At 41.5% G+C, this 27,865-nt stretch overlaps 1 protein-coding gene across 1 annotated transcript in view; it reads right to left on the bottom strand.

Moving 5' to 3' along the window:
• LAMB4 (laminin subunit beta 4) overlaps positions 1 to 27,865 on the bottom strand; it is a 107,568-nt gene that overhangs the window by 45,365 nt on the left and 34,338 nt on the right. The window contains 6 exon segments of the mRNA XM_049893544.1: positions 7,782 to 7,902; positions 8,707 to 8,822; positions 10,516 to 10,610; positions 10,613 to 10,700; positions 25,730 to 25,880; positions 26,684 to 26,763. Of these exon segments, the coding sequence (XP_049749501.1) occupies positions 7,782 to 7,902; positions 8,707 to 8,822; positions 10,516 to 10,610; positions 10,613 to 10,700; positions 25,730 to 25,880; positions 26,684 to 26,763 (651 nt within the window).

Genomic DNA, 27,865 nt, shown 5'->3' with positions numbered 1-27,865 from the left:
TTCAGTCATGGCTGAGGAAGTGAAACTGGAATGGATCTGAATTTTTAAAATTTGGGTGAAATGGAATGATAACTGGGAGGGGAAAAATTATGGGTCGAAGCCCTGCTAGAAACCGAATCTACCTCTTAGAAAACTGTGAAAGGATACAACGCAGATGCACACTTTCCCTGATATTAAACTACGTAGGTATCCCCTTGTTCTATTGGAACAACTGCCTCTTGGTCCATGCACGGGTTCTGCATGAGCACAATTAAGTGTTCTGGAATTCTTATTCTGTGCAATGTTATTCATAATTTTTCATGATCCACACAGTTGAATGCCTTTTTGTAGTCTGTAAAACATACGTAAACATTTTTCTGGTGTTCTCTGCTTTTAGCCAAGATCCATCTGACATCAGTAATGATATCCCTCGTTCCAAGTCCTCTTCTGAATCTGGCTTGAATACCTGGCAGTTCCGTGTCGATGTACTGCTGCAACCATTTTTTAATTATCTTCAGCAAAATTTTACTTGCGTGTTATTAATAATATTGTTCTACAATTTCCGCATTCTATTGGATCACCTTTCTTTGGAATGGGCACAAAAATGGATTCCTTCCAGTTGGTTGACCAGGTAGCTGTCTTCCAAATTTCTTGGCATAGGTGAGTGATCATTTCCCAGCATTGCATCCATTTGTCGAAACATCTCTATTGGTATTCGGACAATTCCTGAAGCCTTGTTTTTCACCAATGCCTTCAGTGCAGCTTGGACTTCTTCCTTCAGTGCCATCAGTTCTTGATCATATGCTACCTTCTAAAATGGCCAAACATTGACCAATGCTTTTCGATGCAGTATGTTCCCTCCAACTTCTTTTGATGGTGTGTCATTCAACATTTTGCCCATAGAATCCTTTAATATTGCAACTTAGTCATAGTGATCTTTTCAAATGCAGCTTGTTTAGATATCCCCTTCTTCAGTACTTTCAATGGCTTCCAATTGCCTCAGGGTAAAATTTAAGCTTCATCTCATTGTGCTACTCCCTCCTCCTCAACCCAGGATTCTTCTAGGGGAGGTACTGCCCTGCTATGGGGCATTTTGGAAATGTGTAGGGGTGGTTTTGGCTGTCACAGTGATTGGGTGGGGTGTGTTACTGGTATTTAGTGGGTGAGGGCCAGAAATGTTAGACATTATGCAATGCTCAGAGCAATTTCACAAAATGGAAAATCATCCATGTCCCCTACAGCTTTCGAATGTTCTATTGAACATCGATGAAGGAAAAAACCCTGTTTATAATGATTTAACTGTACATTTTTTAAACACATGAACATAAACTATCTTTCAGATAGCTTTTATACCAACTGAATTTTCTAGGGATACAATTGCCATGTAAGTCAAGAGAAGTCTATATTTTGTTTTGAACTTTACCAAGATACATTTATTATTTTGGAAAATTGTATTACCAGTGGTGATGCAGCTCAAGATATTTGAGTCATCAATGCAATACCCTTGCTTTCCTGGTTGTCTCGTATATAGTGATTCCATGTACATGATCATCTTTCTACTTCATTATGTCCTCTCCTGTATTCATGCCTGTGCATATACGTAATGAGATACCCGTTATTTCTTCATAAATTACTTTCCTTTTATTCCTCTTTTATATTAATATTAGTGCATCGCACTGATATTTTTGGAAGTTATATGTGCAGACAAACTATAATGCCTATGAATTCTATTTCACAATAGCAAAGGCTACAGTGAAATATTTGTAATAAAAAGGGGAGGCTGGGTTGGATGAAGTTGAGATTCATTACTTGGGCCACACTGAACTCTTCATGCTCTGTCTCCACACCAAAAAAAAAAAAAAAAAAAAAAACAGTTGCCATGGTGTCTAATGTGACTCATGTGACCCCATGTGCATCAGAGTAGAATTGTGCTCTACAGGTTTTTCAATGGCTGCTTTTTTTTTTTTTAATTGTGCTTTAAGTGAAAGTTTATAAATCAAGTCAGTCTCTCATACAAAAACTTATACACACCTTGCTATGTACTCCTAGCTGCCCTCCCCCTAAAGAGACAGCACACTCCTCCTCTCTGTGTCCATTCAACACGCTCCTGTCCCCCTCAGCCTTCTCATCTCCCCTCCAGACAGGAGTTGCCCACTTAGTCTCATGCGTCTACTTGAGCTAAGAAACTCACTCCTCACCAGTATCATTTTATGTCTTATAATCCAGTCCAATCCCTGTTTGAAGAGTTGGGTTTGGGAATGGTTCCAGTCTTGAGCTAACAGAGGGTCTGGGGGCCATGACCTCTGGGGTCCCCCTAGTCTCAGTCAGACCATTAAGTCTGGTCTTTTTATGAGAATTTGAGATCTGCATCCCACTGTTCTCCTGCTCCATCAGGGATTCACTGTTGTGTTCTCTGTCAGGACAGTGATCAGTAGTAGCTGGGCACCATCTACTTCTTCCGGTCTCAGGCTGATGTACTCTTTGGTTTATGTGGCCCTTTCTGTCTCTTGGGCTCATCTTTACCTTATGTCTTTGGTGTTCTTCATTCTCCTTTGCTTCAGGTGTGTTGAGACCAGTTGGTGCATCTTAGATGGCTGCTTGCAAGCGTTGAAGACCCCAGATGCCACTCACCAAAGTCGGATGTGGAATGTTTTCTTAATACATTTTGTTATGCCAATTGACCTAGATATCCCCTGAAACCACTACGTCACCAGGGTTTCCAAAGAACTACTTTAGGTGAAAGGAAAGACAGCACACGATACAAGGGAGGTCAGTACAACTGGACTAAACCAAAAGATAAGAAGTTTCCTGAATGCAACCAAATGCTTCAAAGGCCAAAATAACAGTGCTACGGCTGCTAACCAAAGGGTCAGCAGTTCAAATCTGCCAGGTGCTCCTTGGAAACTCTATGGGGCAGCTCTACTCTGTCCTGTAGGGTCGATATGAGTTGGAATCGACTCGATGGCACTGGGTTTTTAAAAAATAGTTCTTGGGTACTATCTAATTAGTGAATAACTCTCTCCCTCCCTCCCCACCCTCATAACCATCAAGGAATATTTTCTTCTGTGTTTAAACTTTTTCTTGAGTTCTTATAATAGTAGTCTTATACAATATTTGTCCTTTTGCAACTGACTAATTTCACTTAGCATAATGCCTTTCATATTCTTCCACATTATGAGATGTCTCATGGATTCATCATTGTTCTTAATGCGTAGAATTCCATTATGTGAATATACCATCATTTATTTATCCATTCATCTGTTTATGGGCACTTTGGTGGCTTCCATCTTTTTGCTATTGTAAACAGTGCTGCAATGAACATGGGTGTGCATACAACTGTTTGTGTGAGGGCTCTTATTTCTCTAGGATATATTCCAAGGAGTAGGATTGCTGGATCATGTAGTAGTTCTATTTCTAGCTTTTTAAGAAAGCACCAAATCAATTTCCAAAGTGGTTGTACCATTTTATGCTCCCATTAGCAGTGTATAAATTCAATGGCTGCTTTTTTGGAAGTAGATTCCCAAGTCTTTCTTCCAAGGCACCTCAGTATGCACTTAAACCTCCCACTTTTCCTTAGCAGCTGAGTGTCTTAACAATTTGTACCACCTAGGGGCTCCATCTCCACACTGGGTCTTTGATACTCTTGTGCCTCATTTACCCTCCTCCTTTGTTGGCCAAGTCTGGGCTCAGATTAGATGTCATCTCCTCTAGGAGGCCTTCAGTGATGCCTGGTCCATGTGCAGAGACCTGCTGTAGCACCCAGCACCTCTCATACCTTGCTGTCTTTGACTATTTAATGGTCTGCATCTCTTCTTTGGACAGTAAGCCCCAGGATGGTAGGGATGATGCTTGTCTTGTTTATACCAATGCCTGCCAATGTCTAACTTACAGTAAGTACTTAATAAAAATTTGTTTTATAAAGAAGTGTATACATTTCTACTATTGTATCTTTAAGTGAATACTAAAATTAATCTGTATTCTCCAAACACAGGCCAAGCGGGGGAGGAGGTGTAGAAGAAAGCCAGATGGGATAGGGCTGGGGTGAGGCAGCCAATCAGGGATTAATTATTTACAGCTGCTGGTCTGAGCCGGTTTAGAATTGGCCACCCTGGAATCAAGCAGATGAAGCAGATGACAAAGGTCCCTGTCAGCTGTGGGATTTTGTGATGCCATGACTCACTCTCCTAGAAACTCCCAAGGACTTTTTGTTACCAAGTATGGTTCATCCCACAGTTTAAAAGAAGAATGGCAGTTTTATATTCTAGATTACAAAATGAAATGTGTTTAGAGTAAAGATTATATTCTAGAAGATAATACACGTTTGACTCTAAACACATTTTTGTGGAAGCACGTGTCATATAATCAGGGTGAATGAAAACAAATTTAAACCGTCTAAGTATGTTTGCCAAACAAAGGCATTTGTGCAGAGGGAGCTTCCAGGGTTGAACAAAGGTTTCATCTGGTTTTCTTGGCAATGCATCCTGATCTTAGATGTAATGGTTAATCCAGCCTACAGAGAAGAAAGAACTCTGAAAGGGCCACATCCTAAACAGTCAAGTCCCTTCCCAGAGCTGCAAAATTGGTGGTGTGGAATTAGCCACATTAATCTGCAATAATAAAATGTCTAGTGACTTCCCCTGACCAAACATCCCAGCTCAGGGGCTACAGTGGACATTGTTGGTGGCCTGCCCAGGTCCTTTCTGGTAGGCTGGTGCACCATCCTCCAGCTGCCGTGAGCATTGCCTGCTAGAAGTTCATAGCTGTACTGCTCTCCAGAAAATTTCTGTGTCCTTCTCCAGAAAATTGGACTCAGCCACCTTGTCCAGGAATGTATTCACTACCTGACTGTATGTGTGTGCGAGCCTACAGCCAGTGGCTTGGGCACACGAAAGCCCAGCCCTCTGCCTCAAATCAAACCAAACCTATTGCTATCGAGTTGATTCCTACTCATATAGTGACCCTGTAGGACAGAGTATAACTGCCCCATAGGGTTTCCAAGGCTGTAATCTTTGTCCTGAGGTGCAGCTGGTGGGTTCCAAACCACCAGCTTTTCAGTTAGCAGCCAAGAGCTTAGTGACTGCTCCACTAGGTTTGCCTCCTCTGCCTCAAAGTGGGATGGATTCTGCAGTACAATCCTGCTCTGTTTTACTTCAGTGGAGACCACACTCTTGCTTGGTTTCTTCCTTCCCCTGCCCCATCCTATTCCTCTCACTGCTCCAGGGAGCGTGCCTTCCGTAAATCACATGCACCCGAGCCCCTGTCTCAGTTTCTGCTTCCAGAAAATCTGACCTAAAACAGGGACTTAGGGCCTCTTCTGAGGTTCTGAGAGTTTGCCAATATCTGTTTGCTCCCTTAATTTTTATTCAGGCTTCGGGGTTTCCCATAACTACATGCAAGAGAATGATTGCAAGAGGATCAAATAGATACGTTTTGAATTTAATTTCAAATCATCCACTTAATTTTTGCATCTATCAAACATCTTTGCAATGTTCTTTTTTTTTTTTTTTTAAACGTGCATGTCATCTGTATCAGGCTGAAAATTCTCGTAAGGCAGGAACCATGTTTTACACCCCAGGAGCCAGCACAGTTCCTGACCTATACATATTCAGTGACTGGATGATGAATGGATAATTTGGATGGATTCATTTAATACAGACAGCAACAGGTATAATCTTTGAGTTCAGTAAGATTAGGATATGGAGCATATTTTTGTTGTTAGGTGCCTTTGAGTTGGTTTCAACTCATATAGTGACCTTACGTACAGCAGAGGAAAACACTGCCCAGTCCTGCATCATCCTCACGAGCATTGTTATCCTTGAGTGCGTGGTTACAGCGACTGTGTCACTCCATCTTATTGAGGGTCTTCCTCTTTTTCTCTGTCCCTCTTATAAATTTGAGTTTGACTGTTATTATTATTCTAATAACATTCCTTAGTGACCCAGGACTTCCGTATTTTCTCCCTTTGCCATTCTTTACTCTGCTTGGGTTCCCAGCCTTTAGTATTTTTGCCCATGAATTAAATCTGTTGGCTTAGATTTTCTTCCTTTTGCAACTGCTATGTTGCTTTATGGGCACAGTTCGATTTAAAGTTCCTCTGCAGAGATCAATCGTATGGACAGGAAAATAATGATGATTTAAATCTCCCATTCGAAAGTTTATTTTCTACTTCATTTAATATGATAGATTCTCACCACAACTCTTACACAATCCTTCGGGCTGCAGGATTTAGACTACCTTGGCTAGGGCTGCCAGATAAAATACAGAGTGCTATATCAAAGTACCAGGGTATAAATTTTAAAAGTTTGATGGTTAAAAATTAAATTCAGAAGACGCAATTCACCAAACATGGAAATACAGCTAATTAATTCGGGGTTGGCAGACTTCTTTTGTCAAGGATCAGATAAATATTTTAGGCTTTGTGGGCCATATGATCTCTGTTGCAATTACTCAACTCTGCCTTTGCAGCTCAAAAGCAGCCACAGATAACACATAAACCAATGGGCATAACTGTGTTCCAATAAAACTTTGTAGGACCTTAGTTTGTGAATTCCTTAGTTTGTGAATTAAGTCATGATATTAAGAGATTCTCACAAATATTCAAAAATACAATAAAAAAGCAGTTTGATTTTTTAATCCATAAAATTAAAAAAAAACTCTTACACAATTTTCTATCATTTTGCTAATGGTAAGATGCAGCTGTACTTCCATACATCTTGACCCTGAAAGTTAATTGGTCAATACCTTCCAGAAAATAATTTGGCAAGTTATATCAAGAGTCATGAAACTTTGGGTAAAATAAACATTTAAAAATATGTACCAAATATACATTGTAGTGAAAATAGAAGCAACTCAAATAATAACAATTAGGGGAATAGATAAGTAAATTAAGTAAATTTACTCAATATCCAAACTCTACCTAGTGACAAGCCTGGACCTGTCAGACTGCACAGAGCAAGCGGTTTGGAAGAAACTCCCGTGGCTCAACATTGAGTGGAAGAAACGGAAAGAAGCTACTCAAGGAAACATTATGAATGGGTTCTAAAAATGATAGCACTGCATAGCAACATAAGAAAATGCATGACATAACGTAAAGTGAAAAAATCCGTATATGCAATTAGATGAGCATCTTGACTATAATAACATAAAATTATATTGTCTATAAATGGGAACTAGAAAATGATAATAATTAAAGTGGTGGCATTTCTTTCTCAAACTTTCTGTAATGTTAGTACAATGTTGTGTGGCTCAGAGAAGGTAGTCTGGCTCTGATTCCCGACTCCTCACTCCCTAGCTCCCTGTACCTCAGTTCAGTCATCTGTAAAATGGGGATAATGAGAGTACTTTCCACACAGGATTGTTGTGAAGATGAAATGACATAATGTGTAAAAATACTTCAAACCGTTACTGGCACATAGTATTAGATAAGATTTGCAATTGTTATTAGGTAATATTTATAACTAGATAAACAACAACAAAAAAAAACCAAATGCATTGCCATCAGGTCAATTCTGACTCATAGCAACCCTATATGACAGAGTAGAACTGCCCCATAGGGTTTCCAAAGCTGTAATCTTTAGGGCCACATCTTTCTCCTGAGGAGTAGTGGGTCTGAACTGCCAACCTTTCAGTTAGCAGCTGAGCATTGAATCGCTGTGCCAACAGAGCTCCTTGCTATAAGTAGATAGTCACTAATTTTTATAACTAAACAAATATATTTGTATTTTTCAAAAGGCATTTCTCCAGAGAGAGCATACTGGAGTTCGGGGTAGAAGGAAGCACCCACAAAACTCTGTGGTACTTACAGAATCAACCAGGATATGTGAATGAGCTTGGGACTCTCCTTCCAAAGGCTGAGAAAAGTAGACATCTATGGAATATTGCACATCTGGTTCTAAACAGATCGGTGTGGGAAGCAGCATGATTCTGTATTAACATAAAAAAAAAAACCCAAATTTATAGTCAGAAGTACAGTTATATAACCTAAATGGCCAGAGCATTTTATAGTGTTCTACTTGTGCTGTGAAGTAGGCTCCACCGTGGGGCCGAGGCCAGGGTGAGGTGAGACCAGCATGGGTGGGTTGGCTGGATGGTAAACTCACGCTCAGATTCTCCATGGCTCTTCCATAAGATTGTGCCAAACAGCAAAGCTTTAGAAACTGTCGACCATGAGTTGTCATGGCAGCTCCAAGAAAAGGATGGGATAGATGTCCTTCCTCCTATTTGTCAGGCTAATATCAACAAGGTCTCTGTTTTATTTTGCTACAAATCTCTGATGAGGCAAAATTAGTGGCATCAAAATTAATAGCTTTTTACCTCATAGACTCTCAGCTGTTTGAGATAACTCAAGCTAAATATTTTATTCTTATTCTTGTAGCATTTCACTTTCTTACATTTCAAGGTCGACTGGGAAATGGAAAAGAAACTTTCAAGATTTAGGGACAGGAATCTGGGTTGGAATCCTGGTTCTGTTCCACACTAGTAGGAGACTTGGGCAAGTCATTTAAATATTCTCCTCTATTTCCCCCTTACCAGTTGAAGATAATACCTACCTTATAAAAAAGATTAAATGTGATATTAAATATAAGCATAGTTGAGCACACAACAAGCACTCAATAAATGTTATAGTCCTCTTCAATACATCCCTGCTCCCACTTAGTTCCAGGATATAAATTATTGATGAATAATTCTAAGAAACCATCGATGTTTGAGGAAAGGTCCCAAGTGTACCTGACACCCGCTGGTAAAGCAGAAGACAGGGGCTTTGCTTGTGGGGTCTTGCGTGTGCAGTGCTGCCTCCCTCCATGGGGATTAACTGCAATCTGGACAGCCCAGTCAGTGGCAGACTAGATGGGCATCAAATAAAAGCATGTCACTTTTAGTAAAAGTGTGTAAGGACGTAGGAACCTGCTCTGAACACACACACACACACAAACACACAGAGTGGATGGTACTTGGAATTGAATTTGTAAACTTTAGTCCATTTGGAGAGCCCTGGTCTTGCACTGGTTAAGAGCTCAGCCACGAACCAAAAGACTGGCAGTTTGAATCTACTAGCCGATCCTTGGAAACTCTGTGGGGCAGTTCTACTCTGTCCTGTAGGGTCACTACGAGTTGGAATCAACTCCACAACTGTGGGTTTTTTTGTTTTAGTCTAGAATTTTGGGGTTGAAAGAGGTCTTAGAGGTTCACTTTCAAGTCCAGTTCTCTGGGGTCTGAATTGTGATCCAGGTAGAAAGAATATTGTTCCTGGCTATAGCTATAGCTTGTGGGCCTGGAAAAACCCTGACACTCCTGAGAGGTCTAATCTATAACTCTTTGCCCAAGGAGTCAATTAATCCATCATTTCCCTGGATCACAGAACAAAGAATGATAATTTGGAATCTTCTTTCTCTTGGATATACTCTGGAAGTTTTATAATTTAGAAAAGCTTTTCAAGCTGTTATATATGTGTTCTCCTTACTGAAAAAAACAAAAACCAAACCCACTGCCGTCGGGTCAATTCCAACTCACAGTGACCCTATAAGACAGAGTAGAGCTGCACCACAGGGTTTCCAAGGCTGTGAATCTTCATAGAAGCAGACTGCCACGTCTTTCTCCTGTGGAGCCACTGGTGGGTTCCAACCGCCCACCTTTCAGTTCGCAGCCAAGCGCTTAACACCTGTGCTACTGGGGCGCCTTGTTTTCTCTACAGATATGTTAATACATTTTTCTTTTTTAAATGACTTTCTTGTCATATTCACCAGGTTAAAATTCACTGAAGTCCCTTGGCTTTCATTTGTGAGAAACAGAGTGGTGTCATAGCAAGAGTTCCCAAGTGGATCGCAGCTCTGGTCCTGTGACACACAGTGAGCCCTCCAGAATGTGGTTCTCAGGGGGCTGCAGGGGCTCTAAAACTCTTCACCCCAAGCCACATACAATACTTTTCACGGGAGATGGTTCATGGCTTATTGGCTTATCAAAAGGGTGAGTGTTCAAAGAGAAGGTTATGACTACTGCTCTAGATCCAGCATTTTTTTGATTTGTTTTCTATACTGTCTCAGATATTTCTAAAAAGGAGGGAGAGGAGATTGCATGGTAGCGGCAGCCTAGAGGAGCAGACTGCTTGTAGTCTTTCTCTTACTGCAGGGTAAAATCTAAATGCAAATAATGCCTCTTCTGCAACCTTATGAGTCTGCATCTCTGCACGTGTGCTGGTTTATTACATTTTTAGAATAAAAAGTCCCAGGAGGACAGGATTTGTGTTATTTCAGTTGTTTATGGTTCTTATACAAACACTAGTCCTTAAACCTAGTACCTTAATACATTCTTCCAATTTTAGCTTCTCTCTATGGGATAAAGTGTGTGTGCATATGGCTAACTGTGTTGCTTCAATAGCTTTAAGAAGATCTTTAGTTTATAATGCTTTCCACATGTTCTACTTTTTTAGCAAATCATTTAATGATGAACCCATCTCACAAGGCTGAAATGGAAACATGTAGTTCGAAACGTCGTTCTGTTAGCTTTTTACCACCGAAGAAGCTGGGAGTTAAAGGATACCTGAGTTTCATAGTGAATGACGATAGTGAAGTCCATGGGAAAAGGAACGTTGTTGACAGCAAATCTCAAACCAGCCCCAGGGAGAACCCTGGCAATCCAGGGCCAGTCCATGTATGAGGGTTCCCAGGAACTGGCTCTGGGAGAACGATGTGAACAGCAGGTGCCTGGCCAAAAATCACCAAGCCCTGAAATGAGAGAGAATGTACATAGCTTTGCCTGTAGTCAAGGCCTGGAAGAAGTCAGGAAAAAATGTATTTCCTGATGTGTATATGATCCATCTGGGCCACAGATAAAGTATTCCATCTGGGATACAGCCCAGAATCCTGCTGAGAACAAAGTGCTGAAACCGCAGCTTTGGGACGTATGTTACTGCAGAGAGCGCTTGTGTTAAAAGCAGCGCCGTTTTAGTTTGAAGTACCCCACGTGCTAATGAGCTGAACACATTCCACACCGATGACCTTGGAGTTCCGGCCAAAATATGGAGGGAAAGAGAATATTCCCACGCCTACTTCATGGATTTTGCATAATGGCGCGTGACTATGAGAAAATCCACCTGGATTTATTTCTTAGGTATTCCTTTCATGCAAACATGAGAAATGTCTCTTCTTCTATCTGCTTGAGGTATGTCAAGCACAAAACTTCCATCCCACATCTGATTGATTAGAATCGCCCACGGTCTCGGTACTGGATGTCAGCCTGTGGCCATCTGGATCCCGTAGATAATACCTCTTTAATTGTTTTTGCAACTGCCTCTCTTGCGCTCACAGCCTCCACCCTCATTCCAACTCTTGTTCCTTTTTGCCTGAATTGCTGCAATAGCCCCTTGGCTATTCCCCACACTCTCTCCTTTGTCCAATATACGTTACAGATCATTGCCAACGACGCGTTACAAACTCTTCCAGCAGCCAACGGGATGACGCCCAATTTACTTAGCCTGGAGTTCAAGTTGCTCTGGGATTTACCCCAAACTGCCCTTCATTTGGTAAATGTTTATTTAGTAACAATTACAAGCCAGGCTTTGGATTAGGGATGCAACAGTGAACAGGACAGAGCCTCCACCACAGAGGAGTTCAGCGTCTTGCAGTGGAGTCAGAAATGTATATGTTAACTACACCACCGGGCTAGGTTTTAATAACCCCAAAGCAGTCGCCATAGAGTCTGACTCAGGACAAGCCCAAGTGTGCAGAGTAGAACTGCCCCATAGGGTTTTCAGAAGCAGATCACCAGGCATTTCTTCGGAGGTGCCTCTGGGGGGATTCTAACTGCCAACCTTTTGGTTAGTAGTCGAGCACTTTAACTTTTTGTGCCACCTGAAGAATATGTAAAATTATTTACATGTGATGTTTTTCAAACATTTAAAAAATGCCATCACGATTGCAGTAGACACTGTAGGGGCCCCTCCCAGGTCCCCTTTACCTGGTTGGTGCACCCATTCCGCAGGTGGTGCGTGTGTGGCTGCTAACAGCGCACAATTACCTGCTTTTCTGGAGAACTGCCCTCCTGGGCCACCCACCCTTGACTCAGGATAGCTGGCAGCCAACTGTTGACTGATTTGAGGGCATAAAAGGCTGGCACTGTGTCTCCCAGGCAGACAACTCTGCCTGCAATTTATGCTCCTGAGCTCCCCCATGATTCAAACCAAGGTTTGTTTTACCTAAGACCAGTGTCCTGCTCAGTGGACCAGTTCGTCCATCCAGCAGCTCCTGTGATTGCTGGCAAATGGTTAATACCCTTAGCTGCTAATCAAAAGGCTAGGGGTTCAAGTACACCCAGAGGTGCTGCAGAAGAAAAGACTGGTGCTCTACTTCCAAAAAATCAGCCAATAAAAACCCTGTGGAGCAGAGTTCTACTCTGACACACATGAGGTCATCAGGAGTCAGGATGGAATCAATGGCAACTGGATTAATAGCTGACAAGTGCCCCTTCTCATGAAAATTGTCTTTGGATGATAGGAGCAACCTCACCTGAGAAGTTACATCTGTTCTGGCAGCCCACAGCGGAAGGAAGGTTGATTGATATAGTCATACAGTAGACTGGCCCTTGTGCTTCTGAGATTCCCTGGGGGTTAGGCTAAAGCTAGATTTTGCTGGAAACTGCATCCTTGCCTCGCTGTTTCTCCTTCCCCATCCTACTTCCCTCACTCTCATACGGGTTTTTTCTGATGAGTGCTCACTCACTAAAACATATGTGCCCAAATCCCCATCTTAATCTAGGCTTCAAGGGCACCCAACCTAAAAGAGTGACTGTGCGTGCATGTGCACACACACACATACTTGCACACGCTTATACAAAATGGAAATAAAATTTTCACAAAAATATGCCCACATTATATATTCTTCTGTTTTGTTCTAACCTGACCCACTAAATTGATTTTATGATCTGCTTACTAATAGGCATGACCTGCAGCTTAAAAATTACTGATCTGTGGGACTCCAGACATGGAAACAATTCATTATGTCCAGACGGGAGAGCAGAGGGTGTCAGAGGAAGCAACAGGAAAGATAAATCCATATTGGGTCTTCAGGAGAGCTTTTCTAGATGAGTTATTTCAGGTATTCTTAACACATTGTCATGGAAACAGGGGTGGTGATGGTTGTACCGCATTGTGGATGTAATTAATGCCACTAAATTGTACACTGAAAAATGGTTAAAATGGCAGATTTTATGTTACATATTGGAGCAGGACTGGGCAATGTTTCGTTCTCTTGTACGTGGGGTCGCTATGAGACATTTCCAGCCTAAAGAGTCCGAGAAGGCTTCTTTGGGATGTGGTGTGGGAACAGAAACAAGGAGGGAAAGAGCGCAGCTGCAACAATTGGTGTCCACAGACCTCCTGGGAAGGACATCCCCCTTTTAGCCTTCTTTGACCCTTTCAGCTTAAGGCAGATCTCCCAATCTGAGGTCCACATCACGTTATATGCACTCTTTTTATGACGCTTAACTCCCTCTGCCACGTATTAGTAGTTGGTGTACGTGGTTCATCTCCTCTACAGGTCTTGAGGGCAGGTGCCATGTCAAAAAACCAGTTCCTGTGGAGCCGACTCTGTCTCATGGCGACCTCATGTGTGTAAGAGTGGAACTGCTCCATAGGGTTTTCAATGGCTGATTTTTTGGAAGTACATCACCAGGTGCCTCTGGGTGGATCCAAACTGCCAACTTCTTGGTTAGCAGCTGAGGATGCTAACCATTTGCATCCCTCAGGGACTCCCTATTAAATGTAAGGAACTGCTTTAGATACTGGGTTTGTAAGCATGACTGACGATGTCTGCTTTTTTTGCTTCTCTGACATACTCATTTCCAAATACACACATAGAATGCTCAATAAATATCTGAGGGAACAAACAGATGAGTAGGCAAACAGACCTAAAGTGGCCCTGGCTCTCAGTGACTAATTGTTGGATGGCTACAAGGCCTTCTGGTCACCTCTGGGCTTCTGAAGCCATTGGTGGCCGGGCCCTGAGGTAGCCGTTGTCTTTCCAGCACTCATGCCAGCACTGACCAACAGCAACCACATTGAAATCAAGAGCGTATTCATAGAACCATCCCCAGGGGACATCAGCAGGTCTCCTTCCTTTTCCAACTAGAAGGACCGTCTCCTCAGCACTATACCTCTTCTTCCTAAAATGACAAGAAATTTGAATTCCCTGTTGCCGACACTCCATCTTTCCAGCATCCAGCTTTCCAGAAATTTTCATTTTGAGAAGGAATAAAGCTTTACCCTAGAGGCTCTAATTACTTTGAATGTGGTTCTTTCTTTCCTGCATTTCTATTTGTGTGGATAATAAAAGCTTACTGTGACAGCGCTTACACGGACCAGGCACAGTTCTAAGAGCTTTCTGTATATTTTTCCTTTCTGACACAGCAGACAATGCCTTTATGAAAATGGTTTACCTCACTCTGCTCCTCAGCACGTATGCTTTGCTTCTGATTTCTTCTCAGTATTATATTTCCTTTGTCAATTATGAACTCATTTCCTTGTTGCTGGAAATAGACATCACAGTCAGGCCAAGCTGTTGCTGATATCTTAAAAAGAAAAGAAAAGGCAGTTTAAGTAATTATGGATTGAGTCATGCCCCTCTAAATTGTGTGTTGGAATCCTAACTCTTACATCTGTGGATTAATCTAATATAATGTAATCACCTTCCATAATGCAAGCTAACATAATGTAATCAATCAGTCATACCAGTGCAGGGTGGATTCAAAACCTAATCACTTCTGAGTTATATAAATGGCAGCACAGACACAGAAGTACAAGCATATACTGGGGAAAAGAGATGCCATGTACGGATCGTCTACAAGCCAGGGAAGCCAAGAACATCCAGAGCTACTAACAAGGAAGGAATCGACACAGCCAAGACCCTCATTTGGACTTTTAGCCTCCAGAACCATGAGCAAATAAATTTCCGTTCTTTAAAGCCCCCCACTGGTGGTATTTCAATTACAGTGGCACAAGAGAACTAAGACAGTAGCCATCAAAAGTTCTGATATCAGATTATACCATAATTTAAAAGATAGTCATGGTTCATATTTAACAGCCATGACTTATTCTGGTGCAGGAAGAAGAAGTGCAGGCAGTTTATACTTTTTTGTTTCTCTGTGAAAAAGGGAAAATTTTGGTGGCCGTAATACCACCAAGCATATATATTTTGTAATTAATTAATAAATTGTGTTTTTAGTGAAAGTTTACAAATCAAGTCAGTCTCTTATACAAAAAGTCATACACACCTTGCTATGTACTCCTAGCTGCTCTCCCCCGATGAGATAGCACATTCCTCCTCTCCATCCTGTATTCTCTGTGTCCATTCAACCAGCTCCTGTCCCCCTCAGCCTTCTCATCTCGCCTCCAGACAGGAGTTGCCCATATAGTCTCATGTGTCTACTTGAGCCAAGAAGCTCACTCCTCACCAGTATCATTATCTATCTTATAGTCCAGTCCATTCCCTGTCTGGAGAGTTGGTTTGGGGAATGGTTCGAATCTTGGGCTAACAAAGGGTCCGGGTACCATGACCTCCAGGGTCTCTCTAGTCTCAGTCAGACCGTTAAGCCTAGTCTTTTTACGAGAATTTGAGATTTGCGTCTCACTGTTCTCCTGCTTCTTCAGGGATTCTCTGTCGTTTTCCCTGTCAGGGCTGTGATCAGTAGTAGCTGGGCACCATCTAGTTCTTCTGGTCTCAGGCTGATGGAGCCTCTGGTTTATGTGGTCCTTTCTGTCCCTTGGGCTCATCTTCACCTTATGTCTTTGGTGTTCTTCATTCTCCTTTGCTCCAGGCAGGTTGAGGCAAATTGATGCATCTTAGATGGCTGCTTGCTAGCGTTTAAGGCTCCAGATGCCTCTCACCAAAGCACCAAACACATTTTTAGAGGATGTTTTAATAGTGAAAGCCTAAACTGAGAAAATATTTAATTAAATTTTATTCTTATCTGCCAGTTTTGTAGTTTCTTTTTTTTTTTTTTTTTTAAGGCAAATGTAATGTTTTAATGTGAAATCTCATGAGGAAATTTGAAGAACATTAACAATAAGCATGGTATAGAGATTCAATCAAGACCAACCGCTCTTGGTTCTTACAGTGAGTCTCATAAGTCCCTATGAGAGGTTGTGTTGAGCTGTGTTGGCACAAGCAGTTAAGAGCTCATCTGTGCACCGAAAGGTTGGCAGTTTGAACCCACCCAGTGGCTCCTTGGAAGAAAGACCTGGTGATCTGCTTCTGTGAAGATTCTTGTTATTTTTGTGCACTGTCGAGTCAATTTGGACTCACAGTGACCCTGTATGACAGAGTAAAACTGCACCCAAGGGCTTCCTAGGTTGTAATCTTTACAGAAGCAGATTGCCAGGTCTTTTCTCCCCTGGAGCTAGTTGTGGATTTGAACCACAGACCTTACGGTTAACAGCCGAGTGCTTTAGCCATTGCACTACCACAGCTCCAAGAAAACCCTATGGCTTAGCTCTATTCTGTTGCATGGAGTAGAAAGGAGTCGAAACTATCTCGAAGACACCTAACAACAACAACAAAAGTTTACACCAGGATATCCAAATTCCATCAGCCAAACTAAAGCACAGGAATCATAGAGTCATGCAACTCCAGTTTTTGTGGGCTTCTGTTTTTTATTATCTCCTTAGTCTATTCAGCTACTGCTGACCCAGTTAGAATCTCTGAGTGTTCCATGTTTCTGAATTTTCACCGCATTCTGGACACTGGGGTTTGTGTGGCTCCTGTTCCAAATGTTGGTTTTACAAACAAGTTTAATTTTACAGGTACCCTGGTAGCTAAGCAAACAACCCTGTGGTCAACTGTGGCCCCCGTCAGCAGCTCCCATTATTCCAAACTTTACTATTCAGACTCTCAGCCATGATCTCTGACTAGTTCCTGGACCACACTGTGATAAGGACCCTATGGAAGGGCCACACTGAATTTATGCTTACCCTTTTTTTCTTTCTCACCAATTGTGTTTACCTTAGAACACAAAATTATAAACTAATTTTATACTGAAAGCATATATTATGGAATTAATTTTAACTCATACTATATTAAATTCAATTGAAATAACTTGTGACTTTAAGTCATCTTGTCTCTACAGGTTGTTTCTATAAGAAAATAGACCAGTGCTTCCCACACTGCCTATGAATCACCTGGAGCTCTTGTTAAAATACAGACCCTAATTCAGTGGGCTGGGGCGGGGCCTGAGATCCTCCAGGTCTAATGAGCTCTGGGGGAATGCCAATATTGCTGGTCTTCAGGCCACATTTTGAGTAGCAAGGATATGTGTGTATGTGTATACACATACAAATATAAACATATGTGTTGTTGTGAGTTGTCGCTGAGTCAAATCTAACTCATGGTGACCCTATGTGTGTAGAGTAGAACTGCTCCATAGGGTTTTCAAAGCTGTTACCTTTTGGAAGCAGATTGCCAGGCCTACCTTCCAAGGTGCCTCTGAATGAGTTTACAATGCCAATACTTTGACTAGTAGTTGAGTGCTTAAGTGTTTGTGCCACCCAAGGACTCCTAAATATATGTGTACGTGTGTATATATGCATGTGTGTGTATCTTTCTATGTATGTGTGCATATTATATATATGTATGTGTGTGTGTATTTATAACTCCTTTTGAAGACCCACCAAGAAAATTATAATTCTTCTTAATTCATCGATTTGAGCATTAAAACAATTATTCATAAGATATATGTTCTTGCATTCACTTCCTTTCATATCTCTATCTCCAACTTTTCTCTCTGCTACCTCTTAATTTAGCATCTAGTTTATTCCTGTGTAGGTTATTATAACAGCTTCTTATCTGATATTCCCTTCCATCCAGGCTTCACTTCTGCTGGATAAAGTTTATAAGAATTTCTGAAAACAATCTTCATCACATCATTCCCTTGCTCAGAAAGCTTCAAAGAGTTCTCATTGCCCAAAGAATAAAATTTAGCTTCCTTAGTAGATAGATAGTTGCCGACGAGTTGACTCTAACTCATGGTAACCTTATATACAACAGTATGAAATGTTGCATAGTCCTGAGTCATCCTCATGATCACCAGCATGTTTGTTGCAGCGATTGTGCCAATCCATCTTACCATGGGTCTCCCTCGCCCTCGCTGGCCCTCTGCTTCACCAAACATGATCGTCTCCAGCAATTGATCCCTCCTGATAATGTGTTCAAAGCAAGTGAATCGGACATATATTATGGAATTAGCATTAAGTCATACCACATTAAATTCAATCAAAATAACTCCAGCAATTGGACAGTGTTCTCTTGGGATCCAGAAAGTTTTCATTGGTTATTTTCAGAAGTAGATTACCAGGTCTTTCTTCCTAGCCTGTCTTAGCCTGTAAGTTCTGATGAAACCCGTCCACCATGGGTCACCCTGGTGGTACTTGAAATACCAATGGCATAGCTTCCAGCATCACAGCAACACACAAACCACCACTGTATGACAAATTGACAGATGGCTTCCTTAGTTACCCATTGCTGTGGAGTCAATTCCAACTCATAGTGACCCTATAGAACAGAGTAGAACTGCCCCATAGAGTTTCCAAGAAGTGTCTGGTGGATTTGAACTGCCAACATTTTGGTTAACAACCATAGCCCTTAACCACTATGCCATCAGGGTTGCTGGCTTCCATAGTAAAAAAAAAATAGTAGGAGACCCTAATTTTCTTTTTCAAATACTTCTTCCCTATATAAACTACTGGCTCCACCTGAAAACACCAGCCTTATTTCTTTCCTCAGCCTTTGCTTATACTTCTCCTGGCTCGACTGTCATGTCACTTATTCCACCAATTGAAAGACTTATTGTTTTCAGGTCAGGGTCTAAATTATTCTCTGTGTTAAGCCTATCTGTAGGGGTTTATCATGGTTCTGAAATCCTAATACACTTATTGACTGCCTATGTCATATGGCACTGCCCCCATCCTGTCTCATCCCAAGCTATTTATGTAAATATATTAGCCATAGTAGAAACTTCTAGATGGTAGGGGCTAGCTTATCCCTTTCTACATCACCTTGAATGCGTAAATTATCGAACAATATCATTAATATAACAAGCAAGTAAAATTTTGCTGAAGATCATTGAAAAGCGGCTGCACCAGTGTATCGACAGAGAACTGCCAGAAATTCAGGCTGGATTCAGAAGAGGACATGGAGCCAGGGATATTATTGTTGATGTCAATGGGTCCAGGCTGAAAGCAGGGAATACCTGAAAGAAGTTTACCTGTGTTTTATTGACTATGCAAGGGCATGCTGGGAATGACAACTTGAAGAGGAATGGTGTTGCATTCATTGTCAAAAAGGACATTTCAAGATCTTTCCTGAAATACAGAGCTGTCAGTGATAGGATAATATCCATATGCCTACAAGGAAGACCAGTTAATACGACCATTATTCAAATTTACGCACCAACCTCTAAGGCCAAAGGTGAAGAAATAAAAGATTTTTATCAGTTGTTGCAGTCTGAAACTGATTGAACATGCAATCAAGATGCATTTATAATTACTGGTGATTAGAATGTGAAAGCTGGGAATAAAGAAGAAGGATGGGTAGTTGGAATATACGGCCTTGGTGATAGAAACAATGCCAGAGATCGAATGATAGAACTTTGCAAGACCAATGACTTCTTCATTGCAAATACCTTCTTTCACCAACATAAACAGCGACTATACACATTGACCTCACCAGATGGAACACAAAGGAATCAAATTCACTACATCTGTGGAAAGATACGATGGAAAAGCTCAATATTGTCAGTCAGAACAAGGCCAGGGGCCAACTGTGAACAGACTATCAATTGCTCATATGCAAGTTCAAGCAAGTCCATGAGAGCCAAAACATGACCTTGAGTATATCCCACCTGAACTTAGAGACCATCTCAAGAATAGATTTGATGCGTCAAACGCTAGTGACCAAAGACCAGCTCACTTGTGGAACGACATCAAGGACTTCATACGTGAAAAAGCAAGAGGTCATTGAAAAGACGGGAAAGAAAGAAAAGACCAAGAAGGATGTCCAATGAATCTCTGAAACTTGCTTAGGAACGTTGAGCAGCTAAAGCAAAAGGAAGAAATGATGAAGTAAAAGAACTGAACAGAAGATTTCAAAGGGCGGCTTGAGAAGACAAAGTAAAGTATTATAATGACATGTGCAAAGAGCTGAAACTAGAAAACCAAAAGGGAAGAAAATGCACAGCGTTTCTCAAGCTGAAAGAACTGAAGAAAAATTCAAGCCTCGAGTTGCAGTAGTGAAGAATTCTATGGAAAATACTAAACAATGTACGAAGCATCAAAAGAAGATGGAAGGAATACACAGAGTCATTATACCAAAAAAATTAGCCGATGTTCCATGATTTCAAGAGGTAGCGTATGATCAGGAACCGATAGTACTGAAGGAAGAAGTCCAAGCTGCACTGAAGGCACTGGGAAAAAACAAGATGCCAGAAATGGATGGAATACCAGTTGAGATGTTTCAACAAAAGGATGCAGCGCTGGAGGTGCTCACTTGTCTATGCCAAGAAATATGGAAGACAGCTTCTTGGCCAACTGACTGGAAGAGATCCATAATTATGCCTATTCCCAAGAAAGGTGATCCAACCAAATGTGGAAATTATAGGACAGTATCATTAATATTGGAAACCCTGGTGATGTAGTGGTTTAGTGCTATGGCTGCTAGCCAAGAGATTGGCAGTTTGAATTTGCCATGTGCTCCTTGGAAACTCTATGGAGTAGTTCTACTCTGTCTTATAGGGTCAGTATGAGATGGAATTGACTTGACGGCAGTGGGTTTGGTTTTGGTTTGGGTTTATCATTAATATCACATGCAAGCAAAATTTTGCTGAAGATCATTCAAAAACAGCTGCAGCAATATATTGACAGGAAACTGCCAGAAATTCAAGCTGGTTTCAGAAGAGGATGTGGAACCAGGCATATCACTGGTGATGTCAGATGGATCCTGGCTGAAAGCAGAGAATACCAGAAGGATGTTTACCTGTGTTTTATTGACTATGCAAAGGCATTGGACTGTGTGGATCATAACAAATTATGGATAAAATTGCAAAGAATGAAAATTCCAGAACACTTAATTGTGCTCATGAGAAACCTTTACATAGATCAAGAGGCAGTTGTTCAGACAGAATAAGGGGATACTGATTGGTTTAAAGTCAGGAAAAGTGTTTGTCAAGGTTGTATCCTTTCACCATACGTGTTCAATCTGTATGCTGAGCAAACAATCCGAGAAGCTGTACTACATGAAGAAGAACGGGGCATCAGGATTGGAGGAAGACTCATTAACAACCTGCATTATGCAGATGGCACAACCTTGCTTGCTGAAAGTGAAGAGGACTTGAAGCACTTACTAATGAAGATCAAAGACCACAGCCTTCAGTATGGATTACACCTCAACATAAAGAAAACAAAAATCCTCACAACTGGACCAATGAGCAACATCATGATAAACGGAGAAAAGATTGAAGTTGTCAAGGATTTCATTTTACTTGGATCCACAATCAACACGCATGGAAGCAGTAGTCAAGAAATCAAAGGACGCATTGCGTTGGGTAAATCTGCTGCAAAGGACCTCTTTAAAGTGTTGAAAAGCAAAAATGTTACCTTGAAGACCAAGGTGCACCTGACACAAGCCATGGTATTTTCAATTGCATCATGTGCATGTGAAAGCTGAACAATGAATAAGGAAGACCAAAGAAGAATTGATGCCTTTGAATTGTGGTGTTGGCAAAGAATGTTGAATATACTATGGACTGTGAAAAGAACGAACAAGTCTGTCTTGGAAGAAATACAACCAGAATGCTCCTTAGAAGCAAGGATGGCGAGGCTGTATCTTACATACTTTGGACATGTTGTCAGAAGGGATCGTCCCTGGAGAAGGACATCATACTTGCCAAAGTACAGGGTCAGTGGAAAAGAGGAAGACCTTCAACGAGGTGGACTGACACAGAGGCTACGACAATGAGCTCAAGCATAACAACTATTGTAAGGATGGCTCTGGACCGGTTAGTGTTTAGTCCTGTTGTGCGTAGGGTCACTATGAGTAGGAACTGACTCGACAGCACCTAACAACAACGACAACAACAGCAAAGGCATTTGACTGTGTGGATCATAACAAATTATGGATAACATTGTCAAGAGTGGGAATTCCAGAACACTTAATTGTGCTCATGAAGAACTTGTATATAGATCAAAAGGCAATCGTTCAGACAGAATAAGGAGATATTGTGTGGTTTACAGTCAGGAAAGGTGTGTGTCAGGGTTGTGTCCTTTCACCATACTTATTCAGTCTGTATGCTGAGCAAGTAATCTGAGAAGCTGGACTATATGAAGAAGAACAGGGCATCAGAATTGGAGGAAGACTCATTTACAACCTGCATTATGCAGATGACCCAACCTTGCTTGCTGAGAATGAAGGGGACTTGAAGCACTTACTGATGAACATCAAAGACTCTAGCCTTGAGTATGGATTACACCTCAACATAAAGAAAACAAAAATCCTCACAACTGGACCTAAAAGCAACATAAATGGGGAAAAGATTGAAGTTGTCAAGGATTTCATTTTACTTGGATCCACAATCAATAGCCATGGAAGTAGCAGTCAAGAAATCAAGAGATGCATTGCGCTGGGCAAATCTGCTGCAAAGGATCTCTTAAAAGTGTTGAAAAGCAAAGATGCCACCTTGAAGACTAAAGTGCACCTGACACAAGCCTTGATATTTTCAATCACATCGTATGTGTGTGAAAGCTGGACAAGGGATAAGGAAGGCCGAAGAAGAGCTGATGCCTTTGAATTGTGGTGTTGGTGAAGAATGCTGAATATTCCCTGGACCGCCAGAGGACAAAGAAACCTGTCTTAGAAGAAGAAAAAGCAGAATGCTCCTTAGAAGCAAGGATGGCAAAACTGAGTCTTACATACTTAGGACATGTTGTCAGGAGGGATCAGTCCCTGGAGAAGGACATCATGCTTGGTAAGGTAGAGGGTCAGCGAAAAAGGAGGAAGACCCTCAACAAGATGGACTGACACAGTGGCTGCAACAATGGGCTCAAGCATAATAATGATTGTGAGGATGGCTCAGCACAGGGCAGTGTTTCGCTCTGTGGTACATAGGGTTGCTATGAGTCAGGGTAGACTCGACAGCACCTAACAACAACAATATCACCTTAGCAGGTCTGTATCGCCGGTGTTATACACATGGGTGGGCAACATGTTAAGGGGTTAAGAGCAAGAGTTTTGAAGCCAGATGTGCCAGATGCACCTGGGACTGAGCCCAGGCCCCAATGCCTACTAGCTGTGTGACTTTGGACCAGAACTTCCAGCCAATTTGGAACAGTTCAGGAATTGCTGATGTAAAAGACGGCAGCGTACAAGTTGCATAGCAACCAAATCTATTGCCTGTGGGATTTTGACCCCAGTTTAGGAAACAAACAGCAGTGCCTGCTCTGCCGCCTGCGCTACTTTGAACATGTGTAGCCTCCATAATTCTGCCAATAATCCGAACTTCTGCATCAGGCTCCTGAAATTTTCAGGCCACCATCTTTGAGTAGGGCACTGCTGCTTGATTCCAAAAAAAAAAAAAAAAAATACTGGGGTCAAAATCCCACGAGCAACAGATATGGTTGCTACGCAACATGTATGCTGCCCTCGTTTAAACTGGCAGTTACTGAACATTCCAAACCAGCTCGAAACCCTGCTTTGGGCAAGTTAATTAACTGCTCATGCTTTCCCACATCTGGAAAATGGACGATAATACTTAGGTTGCTTTGAGAGTTAAATGAGAAAATGTACAAAAAGCTTTAAGCTCGAAGCATTAAATAAATGGAGGTTTTATTAGTAGTAGTATCAGCAGCTGCAACATAGTAAGCACACAATAAGTATTTGTTAAAAGAGTGCACAAATAATTAAATGGTGCCCAATTGAAATCCTCTATGCCACAATTAAAAGACCAGTGGAGGAGGAAAGTTATTCACATTATCCTTTAGATACTTAATATCGCTCCCACCTTGAATTTCCTTTTCTTAAATGTCGTCATAGATATTACTTTCCAGTGCTTTCAACAGTTTCACACACCCTTTAGGATCAATCTATATCCTCAATTTTTTTTTCTTTAAGTCATGGACAGAGTAGTAAGGATTTATGTCAAAAATAACTTGACCCCCTAACAACTGAAATCAATATTCCTTCATACAGTCTATTTACAGCCCAGCTTGACCAGATCAGAGCTGTATTAGCGTTAGTGATATTATCCTATTTAATCACTTGTCACCACTCACCACACAGTGCATACTGAATAAATAGTAAATAAAAACAAAACAAAACAAAAAACAAATGCCGTTGAGTTGATTCTGACTCATGGCGACGCCGTGTGTGTCAGAATAGAACTGTGCTCCATGGGGTGTTCAACGGCTGATTTTTTGGAAGTATATTTCCAGGCCTTTTTTCTAAGGCACCTTTGGGTACTTGAACCTCCAACTTTTTGGTTAGCAGTTGAACTCAACTGTTTGCACCGCTCAGGGACTCTAATTTATTTTAGATAACTATGTTTGTTTCATGTTTTCTTATCTTAAAAAAAAGGAACTACTGTATTTCTAGTTATGGCCTAGACATAATTACCAATATTGCTTTTTTTTCAGTCACCATCATAAAGAAACAATTTTAAAAATCATGAAGAGGAATCTAGACATAGGACAGTTTCATTCTGATTCCATGCACTGCAGATAAAAGTGTAAACAGGGACCATGAAATCTTCCTGCTCTTGCCCTAATTCCAGTCACTAACAGAGCAAGTTCCAAGGGTCCGAAGGAACATGTTCACCCTCCCCACCGGCAGATAAGGAACAGGTAAGGCACTGGAAGCTGGAATGCGTTCCCTTGTCTTCTTTATCTACCCAAATCCTGTCTTCACAATCGGCTCCACGTTTTCTGTCTTTGAAGCCTTTTTTTTTTTTTTTCCTACCATTTTCTTTGCCATGTTCCTATTTATGGCTGGGGTCCTACTTGAGAACGTTATGAATCTAACAGGTATTTTCTCTAATTATGTCCTCTGTGTTTGTCTGCTCCCTGAACAAGATTCTTAGAAAAAGTTTTTAGGGGAAATCTCCTACAGAACTGTGACTTGTGGGAGTGCCAAGTGACGTTTGCAACCACACACTCTTGTGACACTCCCCAACTTCCCTGAGAGCTGCGAATCCGAGCTCAGCTTTAGGAGGCCAGGGAGCACATTCGACACTTTTTTTTTTTATTATATTTTATTCAGTCATTCAACAAATATCTATAAAGTTTATGCTATGTGTCAGGGCCCGTGTTAGGCACTAGTGCAGTGGCAAACTTGAGTCACATGCTCCCTGCCCTCAGATGGCTTATTATCGTCGGGGAGACAGGCAGAGAAGCTAGGTAAACACATTTGATCTGACAGGCACTCTAAAGAGCAAAAGTAAAGTCTGTTTCTTTACAATTTAATCCAACCCACATTTATGTGCCAGGCCACCGTGGACCAGGCTCTGTTCTGGAACTGGGTTACAAAGATAAACAAAACACAGGCTCTGCCCTCAAGAATTTGTATAATCTACAGCTCCATGATATAATAAACTCTACTTTGATCTGCGTTTGGGGACAAAAGCGTTCTTTTCTAAGTACCTTAACCATGATCTCAAGGGTGTGCTTTCTGTATTTACTGACACTCCGTCAAATGAAGTCTGTAGAGAAAGTAAATAAAATACGAACCGAAGGCGCGAGGCCCTGGAGTGGCATGGCTTCCTCTGCCTCATAGAGATAGAAATTCAAAGGAGCAAAGAAGTAGCCGGGGGCTGGCTCTGTGCAGCTGCGGCCAGTGATATGGGGGCGACATTCACACTGCCCATCCCTGAGGGAGCACCTGAGGGAAAATAAATCTACTGTGAAAAAAGGCAGGAGGCAGAGGGGGAGAGTGTAAAATGAAGGGGGCGGGGGGTGCTGGGCTAAATGACTCCTAAGATTGGATCAGTTCTTTGAATGATCAATCAATCGTCTGTAAAAGGTTGCTGAGGCCATGGGCACAGCATGTCTTGTCTTGAAAAGCAAATCCAGACCCTTGGAACCCAGGTAGCCACTTCTTTCCTCAGCAGCTCTCTGACTTTGCCCTGAAAACTAGGGAAGGGAGAAGGTAGGGCCTTTTCTTACAGGATGACAACAAGTTGGTGTCCATGGTAGGTCAAGTCACACATTTTCAGGCATTTACACACTCCTTTTTTTTTCAGTATCCCTGGGTGGTGCAAATGGATACCACGGTTGTCTGCTAACCGGAAGGCTGGAGGTTTGAGTCTACCCAGAGGCACCTTGGAAGAAAGGCCTGGTGATCTACTTGTGAAAAATCAGCTATTGAAAATCCTATGGAGCACAGTTCTACTCATGGGGTAGTCGTCAGTCAGAGTTGACTCCATGGCAACTATTTTTTCTACACACCTCAGCGTGAGATATCCAGGCTGTTGGATTGTTTACCTCACCCTTGGAAATTGCTGAAGTAAAATAAAACAGCTGGGTTGTAGTTACTGTCTCTAGGTCATCACTTATCAATGTCCTTTGTCACGGAATAAAATTCTTCACCTATGACTAAGAGCAAATCAGACTAAAATGTGCTTTTATGTGGAAACATGAGTGAGGAGCATTTCCACAACTTTTTCATTTATTTTACTGACTTACGTGTTCAAATAAGCACCTCCAATGTCACAGTCACAGGGAGAACATCCATGGGGACGATTTCCCAGTCCCCAGTATCCCACCTACGAAGAGAACATGCTCAGTTGATTCCATCTAGGAAGATGTTCGCAGTTCTGAAGTATAATTTTAAAATGACCACAACAGAATTGACACATACCAAATAGCCAAACCACCTGAACAATCAGATGGTAGCTTTTCTTGTCTATGCACTTGGTAATAGTCTCTGTAGACAAATGCTTCCCATCCCCAGGGCGGCAAGTGAAGGGGACAGGAGAACTGTTTGTGGAGAGACGCAACGGGAGCCACATGGTTCCTCTGACAGAACAAATGTATCCTCAAACTGAGTTGTTTAGGGTCATCTGAGGAGAAGTTCTTTTCCCAGTCGGTTTCCAACTGCTTTTACAACACTGACAGGCTCCCTCAACACCAGAATCTCTGGAGATTTTACTTACACAACACTGAAATGTTTTGGGATAAAAATATCGATTAAACTGATTTTGAGATGTTATATGAATATCCCAGGTTAGTAGAATTGTTAGTTTTTGAGCCAGTTATCTTGGCATAATGTGGCCTCAGCTTGAGAATCAGCTCTGTTGCTCAAGACATTTTTATCATTGCAACATCTTGACCTTTATACAATATAAACAGCTGGTAAAATATAAACAACTATTTTTTTAAAATCTGATAATACTTAGTATAAAATGCTCCGAAAACGCTTTCCTCTTAAATCTCAAGTTAACCTGCTCAGATAAAATTTAGATTTTAATAGCCATGAAACTGTTTTTTGGAGTGGGCGTATTAAATTATCCATGTTTTTTCACCCACAATTTTACTCAAAATGATTCATTTTAAACATTTAAATGTGATATAATCTGTTAGAAAATGTTGCTAAGAATTTTTGATCTTTTTTCAAAACCAAACTTCAGTTTAGGGGAAAAAAAGTGACATGAACTGCTTCACTCAGGATGTGGTTGTGAAAACACCCTCTAGGCCAGGGTGGGCTGCCATTTTGGTCACCTTGGGGCAGGTCCACGGCACCAATGATAGATGTGGATGTGGCACACCTGGTGGACGCCCTGGACTCAGCCATGAGGAACAGTTTCCCATGGGGCTGCCCCAGCTCATTATTTTCCTCCTGCAAACATGATCAAGCCTATGCACTGC

The sequence above is a fragment of the Elephas maximus genome, chromosome 8, assembly GCF_024166365.1.
Source record: "Elephas maximus indicus isolate mEleMax1 chromosome 8, mEleMax1 primary haplotype, whole genome shotgun sequence".
NCBI lineage: Eukaryota > Metazoa > Chordata > Mammalia > Proboscidea > Elephantidae > Elephas > Elephas maximus.
This window is presented reverse-complemented; position numbering and strand designations above follow the sequence as displayed.